Source organism: Oratosquilla oratoria, chromosome 23 (assembly GCF_046742065.1).
Source record: "Oratosquilla oratoria isolate Oo_2021 chromosome 23, ASM4674206v1, whole genome shotgun sequence".
Classification (NCBI taxonomy): Eukaryota; Metazoa; Arthropoda; class Malacostraca; order Stomatopoda; family Squillidae; genus Oratosquilla; species Oratosquilla oratoria.
In genome coordinates, this window is record NC_134799.1 from 20186933 (window position 1) to 20196338 (window position 9406).

General features: G+C 45.8%; 1 protein-coding gene across 1 annotated transcript; it reads right to left on the bottom strand.

The window, feature by feature from the left end:
- Positions 1 to 1831: 1831 nt before the first annotated feature.
- LOC143037728 (uncharacterized) lies at positions 1832 to 2740 on the bottom strand. The gene is made up of 2 exons (XM_076206274.1): positions 2260 to 2740; positions 1832 to 2187 (listed from the first exon to the last, which is right to left on the bottom strand). The coding sequence occupies exons 1-2, from the start codon at positions 2738 to 2740 to the stop codon at positions 1832 to 1834; spliced, it is 837 nt and encodes a 278-aa protein (XP_076062389.1).
- Between the last annotated feature and the right edge of the window lie 6666 nt (positions 2741 to 9406).

Below are 9406 nucleotides of genomic sequence, written 5' to 3' on the forward strand. Positions count from 1 at the left end.
CCTGAAATCCCACACTTCCCAACCACTCCGTCTATTGGTTCAACACCTTTGCATTAAGGCCTCCCAATGGCACTACATTTCTCCATATATATATATATATATATATATATATATATATATATATATACATATATATATATATATATATATGTTGAGGTATGTAGTGAAGAACATATTGACAGAGAAATCAAATATATTTTTAAAGTGTTCTCAGGACTAAAATATCCAGAAGGGTTACTCCATAGTTTGAAGAAAATAGCTCTTAAAATAATGGAAAAAAAAGAGAAATGATGAGAAAAAGGAGACTAAGGAAGGTGGCTTCATTGTAGTTCCCAACTCCAAGCACACAGAAGAGTTAGAACATTTGCTCCGCAGAGCAGGGCTGAAGATCGCCAGTACATCCAGTACGAAGATAGGTGAAGTAGTGAGAGGTAAGAGTAGAAATGAACATAATAACAACAGCATGGTTTACAGAATCCCATGTGGTGGCTGTGACCTAAACTACTTTGGGGAGACAGGAAGAGGCATACACAAGCGGACATATGAGCACAAGAGCGACCTGAGGGCCCACCGAACATCAAACGCCCTGGTGATTTATGCGGAGGAATATGGACATTTACCTAACTGGGACGGAGTGGAAATATTAAAACAAGGATTAGACAAGAAAAAAAGAAAAATAGTAGAAGCAGCCTTTATAGCATCCCAGCCCTGCTGTAACAATCGTGATTGTTTTATTAAGCTGTCCAAAATGTCCGGCTGGATGATCTTACAGGAGCTGAAGGGTACGAGAGGAAGGGAGGGGGTGGGTTAAGGAAGGAACGCGGAATGATGTAAGATATATAACTGTTGATTTCCCGATTATGTTTGTACACTCTGAAGAAGCTCTGTTAAGAGCGAAACGTCAGTTAATAAAACTTCAACGGTTCTCGGTGTTTATCTCACCACCCTGCCACTCATATATATATATATATATATGTATATATATATATATATATATATATATATATATATATTTGTATATGTATATATATACATATCTATATATATCTATATATATACATATATATATACTATATATATAAATATATACATACGTATATATATGTATATATATATATATATATACATACGTATATATATATATATATATATATATATATATATATATATATATATATGCTAATAAGAACACGGACACGTGTGTTCACTTATACAAAGTAGACCACTTGGAAAAAACTAACGAAACAGAGCGCTTTCGTGTATTACATCCTCAGTGCAAAAAGTACATAGTTGATTTATATTTAAATCTTGTATTGAGTTCCAGCGGCCTCCGTCGATGTAGGGACTGTCTGTTAATTAAAATGTGTCTTGTAGCTTGGCTGGGTTAATGATTAGAGCATGATGTAGATGGGTGTCGCATGGATTCCATTAAGAAGGGTTTCTTAGAGACAGGGGTGTTTTGCAGCAGAGTTACAACAGGGACCCTATTGGGGAGGAGCAGGTGAGTTTGGCTACAAGGTCTAGGTGCCCGTGTCCGGCGTCCGTATTACTATCTGCCCGGAGACGGTACAGGGAACCTCAGGAGGTCCTTGAGGTGCTGGAAGTGTTGCCCCAGGGCGGGGCAGGTGAAGAGACCGTAGTTGAAAGAGGCTAGCTCCTTGCCGCATGTACATGTTGTATCCGTGTGTTGAGTTCACTAGTGATTTACCCGGATTCTGGATGCCATGGCCAAGGTATGTGGAGGCAGTGCGGGTAGAATTTTGTGGGTGGGTTCAGTGTAGGTTGTGGTGGGCCATCCTCAGCTAGCTGCAATGTTCACATACTCCGCCCTCTATAGCTCCCATGCAGCGGCGTCGATCTTCTTACAGGCATCACCAGTCGAGGGTGGAACGAGCATGGCGCCATCTTCATAGCCTAATGCACCCCGTTTGGCCGCTTTGTCGGCTTTCTCATTTCCCTCGAGTCCTACGTGGGCGGGTACCCATTGAAGCAGGAGGCTAGTGCCGAGTTTGGATATTTCGATCGAGAGTCTAGGGATTTCTACACTAACCTCTGGCCTGGAGGCGCAGTAGTCACTCAGAAGCACTTCTAGGCTCGAGCGAGAGTCTGTCAGGATTGTGACTCTTGGAGGTGGGTGGAGGAGGGCGATGATTTCACGGAGGGCTTCTCGTATGGCGATTAGCTCGGCTGTGAGGATGGTGGTGGGCGTTATTTTCCTGGCGATGGTCTCTCATGTGGGTTCCAGGTAGACGCCCGCACCCGTACGGCCGTCTTCCATAACCGATCCATCGGTGTATACCCGAAAATCTTCTGCGAATTCCTTCGCTAGGAGTTCCCTGGTGTGAGCGATCAGCAAGTTGAGGTTTGATTTTTTTCTTAGTCCTCGTATATCCGTCTTTACCTCTGGCGGGAGAAGGTCCCAGGGAGGAAAGGGGTCTACTTGGCACTGGGCGATGAGGCGGCGATCGCTGGGTTGAAATCCAGCTCGGATACACAGGTATTTAACAGAGCCAAGGAGGGCTTGGGTGGGCTCGCCGTGCGGTGCCGAGATCCATCCTTCAAAGAGTTCCTTGTCCGTGGAATTGGGTACCCTTGCTGAATCGAAGAGGTACCGGCAGGCATCCCTCCTGATCCGGGCCCAAAGAAGTAGTATGCCAGCTTCGTTGTATACTTGTTCGTGTGGTACTGACTTCGGAAGGCCGAGTGCCACGCGTAGGGCTTGGCATTCTACCCTTACCATGCAGAGCAGCTTCTGTCTGGGTAGGTCATGCAGTAATGGGGCCGCGAAGAGGAGCCCTGTGCGAACGAGGCTCAGGACGATGGGAATAAGGGTTTCCTGGTGCTGCCTTCAGTGTTCCTTTCGGATCGCTTGAACTAGGTTTAAAGCTCTCTGAGCATTGAGGGTGGCTTGCTGGATGTGGAGGGTTCATTGGCCGTTTCTCTGGAACGTTACTCTTAAGTAGCGGACGGATTTCGCTGGTTCGACTGGCGTACCGCATATATTTATCCGGTTCCAGCCCGGATATGTGCCGCTGTTGTAACCTGCCAGGCGCACTGGCATATAGACGGTTTTCTTTGCCGAGAGTGTGAACCCTAGGGTGTTTAGTTGGGCCACCACGATGTCTACTTGCTCTTGAAACCTTCGGAGTTCCGCCTTGTGCTGAGCCGAGTTCTTTTTGGGCCGCCAGTGCCTGGACTTCCTCCAGAGGGCTATGTCGTCTGCGTATGCGGTGATGACCGTATCACCCCGTACTACTTTGCCCAAGTCCGCTAGGACGAGTGTGAATAAAAGGGGGACACGACTGAGCCTTGGGGGACACCCATGTCGATCTGCGTCCTTCTACTCAGGACATTCTCTCTCCTCACCTCGATAGACCGGTTGGAGAGGAAGGACCGGATGAAGTTGTACATAGCTGGAGACACGCCTATGGCCTTCATCTTGAAGAGGAGCTTCGCGTGCCAGACCATGTCGAAAGCCTTGGCTAAAAAACAAAACAAAAAAAAAACAGGTGTGTAGGATCCTCTTTTGTCTTTGGGCTCTTCTGATATGCTCAGAGAGTCACACGACATGATTCACAACGCTTCTTCCTTTCCTAAACCTCGCCTGGAGTTTGGGGAGGGCTCCCTTGGAATCCACATGCTCTCTTAGTCTGGTAAGAGGATCCTCTCGTAGACCTTACCTATATGTGAGGTAAGAGCTATTGGCCTGTGGTTTTCGATCCTGGTGCTGGCTTTGCCTCCTTTGGGGATGGGGATTGTGACGGTGTGCCTCCATGCCGTGGGGACAGTACCTTCTTTCCAGCACTTGTTGAAGAGGACGAGGAGGGCTTCTTGCATGCAGGGAGGGAGGTTCCTTAGGAGTGGGTATGTAACCTGGTCGGCGCCGGGGGACTTCTTGTTTCCGCTGGTTGCCCTCAGGGTCCACCGTAGCTCGTGTAGGGTGAGGTCGGTGTCCTTGCCCTGAGGGGTGGAGAGGTCCATGTGGGCTACCTTTTCCATGCGGTCCCTTCTCTGGTTTTCGGGAACACTTCTTGTTGAACTGGCTCTGGCGACGTGTTTTAAGAAACCCTCGGCCTTTTCTTCTGGTGTTCGTAATATCCCTCCGTCAGGATCAGTGAGATTCCTGCTAGGGGGGTTGTAACGCATTTTAAGTGTTTTAAGTCTATTCCAAGCAGCCGTAAGGTCCGTCCTGTCCTCCTCACTTTTCCTCCAGAAGAACATCTTTGCTCTGGCAATGGACCTCTTGCACTCTGCGTTGGCTCTCTTCATGGAGACGAATGCATCTTTTGTCCCTTTTTTCAGGTACCGATGGTAGGTCCTTCTCTTTTCTTGTACGGCTTTTAGGGATGCATCCGTCCGGTTGTAGGTCAAAATGCCGATGGACATAATGTCGACGGACATAATGTCGACGGACATAATGTCGACGGACATAATGTCGACGGACATAATGTCGACGGACATAATGTCGATGGACAAAGTGCCGACATTTGTTCAAGTAGGACAAAATGTCGACGACGACTTTTATTAGTTATTTATTTAGTGAGATGATGCCAGTTGTTAATGCAGGCACTAAGCCATTTTTGCCACCAATTTTATACTTCTCTCCCTATATGTTTCCTGTCATTCATTCACAATAATACAGGTTAAAATGGTAGCTCCAAAATAAACAAACTTGACAGTCTATTGATTTTAATGAATCACAAGATGGCTTAGTTGTAAAGCTACAAATTTATTAAAAGCTATATAATCAATTAAAAAGTATTACAAAAGATATAATGAACGCACAATTTACCTATTAAAACAATATCATTCTAAAAAGCTTTACAAGTTATGAGCAACTGCTCTTAAAATATGTATCCCTTGATTAGGATTAAAGTTTGTGACCAGGTTCTTCAGTTTTCATTGATTCTACCATATTTTAGGTTCTGCCTTCCGATTCCTCTCCCATTGGTTAGTTGCGCTAACAACATTTCTGTATTTTTCAGTTTGTTAACCAATTTTTCTACAGATGAATGCTTAATTACCATTCTCCTGTTAAAAGCATTATGCCACCCTTCAAGTGCATTATTCGTGCGTGGCAAGTCATCTGCGACACGACTATGAACTGACCATAGCTTGATTTCATAGCAGGGTTTACGTCGTCGTCCACGTTGAACTACGCCTATCCATGTAACTTCAAAATACACCAGAAATTCGTCAAGAACACATTCTATTTCTTCAGTTAGGGAACCAAGAAGCTCTTCAAAAAAAGCAAATACGTAATCAGGAGGAATAAATGCCAGTGCTTGAAATTGCTTTATGATGAATGAATTACTGGTTTCAGTATACCAAAATTGTAAACCCAACGACTGGATTTTGCGCCACAGAGATTGACCAAAATGAAAAAAAAAAAAAAAAAAATCCATAAACAATAGTATCTGGAAATATCTCCCTTATACTATTAATAGAGGCTCTTTCGAAGTCAACACTGATTGAGGTTGGATTCAAATTGCGGCCTTTCAAAAAAATTAAAAATGAACGCGTAAGTTTGCTCATCCTTTTTGCTTGTAAGGCAATAAACCACTGATAGTGTTTTGTTATTTGTAACAAGGACATGAATAGTATACAATTGATTCCCAACAGGAGGAAAATCGAACGTCCCATCACAAAGCCATGTTGAATAGGTTTCTAACATTCTTAGATTATTAGACGTTGAGTAAATGCTTATGTCCTCACTATCGTGTAACAAAAAAGGTTCTCATCTTGTAGTTGTCATCAAATCTTCATCAAAATTTACATTGCGTTGTCGCCTAATTGTGCGCGCAATTGACTCTTTTGACATTTTGTCCTACTTGAACAAATGTCGGCACTTTGTCCATCGACATTTTGTCCATCGATATTATGTCCGTCGACATTTTTTCCTACTTGAACAAATGTCGGCACTTTGTTCATCGACATTTTGTCCATCGACATTATGTCCGTCGATATTATGTCCATCGGCATTTTGTCTGCAAACCATCCGTCCACCATGATTGGCCCCTTCTTCTGTTTCCTGGTTTGACCAGGGGGATGGAGTGTCATGCTGCTGCGAGGATTATGGTGATGAAAGCTTCATTCATACTGTCGATGGAGTTATCCGCGTCGTGGTGGTATGGCGTGCTGGTTAGGAAGGCCTGGTACGCGTTCCAATCCGCTCTTTTAAGGTTGAATTTGCCCTGCGCCTGGGGAAGGTGAAGGATGGGGGAGAGGTGTACGGTGATGGCTATTGGGAGGTGGTCTGAAGACATGGGGTCATCAAGGGTGGACCAGTCTGTCGTACCAGCGATGTTGGAAGAGACGAAGGAGAGGTCAATGGCCGACTTGCTGTGTCCTGCAGTGTCCGGGATGCTGGTGTGGCTACCGTCGTTAAGTAGGACCACGTCGGCATCAGCGATTTGGGAGGTAATGGTGGAGGAGGTGTGGGCGTAATTTTCGTCTTAGAGAGTGTCCCGGATGTTGAAGTCCCCTACCACTACGCAGTTATCGGGGATATCTCCAAGCCATGCGAAATGCCGGGTCTTCACGGGGTTATATATGTTGAGGACGTGCAAGGTCCTGTCCCCTACCACAGATATGGAGGTGACCGCCCTATATCCTTCCTCGAGGTCGAAGCCCGGCAGGCGTCACTCTTGAGCAGCTAAACCTAGGGAGACGTATGTGGCCACACGCGCCATACCTGCTTCGTCTGTCGTGTAGAAGGGGGTTAGTGGTACCCAGGTAGGGACGGAAGTTTTCCTGGCCTCTTGAGGAGGGATTGAAGTGCAACTACTTCGTAGCGGTGCTCGCTGAGATGTTGCACGAGGAGGTCCCAGGTGGTGCCAATTGCCCTGCAGTTCCATTGCATTAGTGTAAGCACTGCCATGAGGGGTGAATTAGGCAATGGAATGGAGGATCACGAAGATTCCTTCTAGTAGGCGTGCTGCTTGGGGGTTTGAGCAAGCCAAGTCCTCTTGTAGATCCTTAACTGTCGTGGATATGCACCCGATAGAGTTTTGAAGGGTCTGCCGGGTTGTTGGTGGTGTGGGGGGGGGGGACTGCTAGGTGCTGCTACTTCTTCCTCACGTGGCTGTTCCATGCCTGGGGCGGTTTCCATGGTTTCAGTGGTGGGGTTGGTCCTACGGCCTTTCTTCTTCTTTCTTCGTTTTTTCTTGAGTTCTTTTTCATTGGTTACGATTGGTTGTGCGGGGAGTGAGGCGCTAGTAGAGGATATTTCTTTGTCATCGTGGTTTGATACTTCGGTAGGATTGTGAGTAGGTGGGGGATTTGGTGCGGTCTCGCTGGGGAGCACTTCATCTGGGCGTAAAGTCTTTTTTTGCTGGGGCCTTCCGAATCCTTGTGAGAGTATAGAGGTCTCTGTCCCTGGATTTTTCCCCTTTGAGGTAGCTGTTCCATAGTTCTCTGGCAATAGACAGGGCTTCTGAGAACGGGATGAAGTTTTCGTTCTTCACTTCATGCGCCACTCTTCTTATGACGAATTTCGGACAATCATGGTATGCGGAGGAGTGGTTTCCGCAGCAGTTGATGCAGAAAAGCCTCTGCTCCTGGCAGTCCTGGGTGGGGTGATTTTTCCCGCATCGGGCACATCTGGGGTAGTTGGCACTTGATGCACCTTTTGAATGGGGTGATGTATGGAACCACTTGGTGGAGTGTGTATCCCAACTTGAGGGTTGGAGGGAGGGAGGCCACAAGGAAGGCCACCCGTACAGACCCGGTCGGGGTACCGTCCCGGGTTGTTAATCTTTTGATTGAGTCAACCCGGAGGTCTTGGGCCTCCAGGTCTGTTTTGAGGAGCTGCTCGGCGTGTTCTTCGAGGGGAACTCCCTTGATAACTCCTACCACAACTGTCTTCGGGATCCTTGTCAGGATCCGTAGAGGTTTGTCGCGGTCGGCCGTTAAGTTTGAGGTGCGATGCAGTTTGCCTTGCTGGACCTCCATGGTGCAGCTAACCAACTCCTTGTCGCAAGGCGTTTGCCGGATAGCTTCAACTGGTCCCACTGCGTTCTTGATCACTTGGGCCTACCTCCAGGAGCCCAGTTTTGCGAGCGGGTGGGGTCATCGACTAGTTTGACAATGACCGGGAAGCGAGAGGGGCCTATCCCTGGGCGTGGCTTCTTTTGGCGTTTCCTCCTGTTGGAGACTATCATCCATTCCCCTCCTGATGGCTCGGGAAAGGAGGCTGCTGCTTCAGCATATGATTGTCGTGGTGGCGGTGCTCTCTCCTCTACGGCGCTAGTAGCATCCGAGGCTGATGGGGAGGTGAGGAGCTGGTTGGCCATGGGGACTTCTTATTGCGGGCAGGGTTCCGTCGGCGAGGAGGGGTCGTCGTTTATTTCCTGCGGGAGATCCCGCAGGGTTTGGGCGCATGAGACAGGGGCAGCGCCCCGATGGCGCTTATGGTGGTGGAGAATCTTAGGAATGTCATCTTCATTTTCGCTGGAAGAGAAGATGCTCCTTGAGCCGGTGGGTTCTTCCAGGGCGTACTGGTCAAGTTCACCAGGAGAGCGACCTTAACTTCTCAGTAGTCGAGGTCGATGCGTGATGGAATAGTTGAATAGAAATACATAGTTTATATATACATAAAGAAGGAACAAAGACAGTTTACATAAAAGTAGAGGACATTTACCCCCTGGAAAGTGGTAGGTCAGGTCGCAAGGGTCAATGCGTCCCACTAATGAGGGAGGGGCGACATTAGGTCACACTCGCAGGGTTACATTTTACCTGTTATTCTTTTGTTTATTTCTTGACAGATAAAACTGCCAAGTTTATACAAGCCTTTGTGTAAGTTAGTATTTTGATCACTGGTAAGTTTCTTACTATTATGTTATTGGTTTAATAGATTCCATGTGCATTACCCCAATCATCAGGATGATTATTTAATTCAACATGTTTGAAGATTCTACTAGAGTTATTGCCATCCCTAACATTTTTCTTATGTTGTTCAATTCTAATGTTGAAGGGTTTGGTAGTTTGACATATGTAAAATTGATTACACATTTTGCAAGGGATTTTATAAATGTATCCTTTTTTAACCTCAATACTATTGTTGATGACCACATGTTTTACTGTACTATTATTCTTAAAAACTACCTTTACGTTAAATCTTTTTGATAATTCTGTGGCCTTTAACAACTTTTCTTGAAATGGCAAAATTAAAACATTGTGATAACTAAAAGATGATTTTGGTTGAGGAGTTAAAAATTATTTCCTTGCAAAATTGTAAGCAATATCAAGGAATTGTTTAGGGTATTTTAATTATAGCCCAATGTTAAAAACATTTCATTAAATTCAGGACAACAGATAAGGAAAGCTCTAAGAAACGTAGAAGAGAAAACTGAACGTTTAAAACTATTTGGATGAGAATAATAATAAAGAATATATGAGCTTACAT

Coding starts and splice junctions, on each gene's coding strand:
- LOC143037728 (XM_076206274.1), bottom strand. CDS start 2,740: ATGGTAAGGGTAGAATGCCAAGCCCTACGCGTGGCACTCGGCCTTCCG. Junction 2,188..2,259: donor TATGGAAGACGGCCGTACGG/GTGCGGGCGTCT, acceptor CCATCCTCACAG/CCGAGCTAATCGCCATACGA.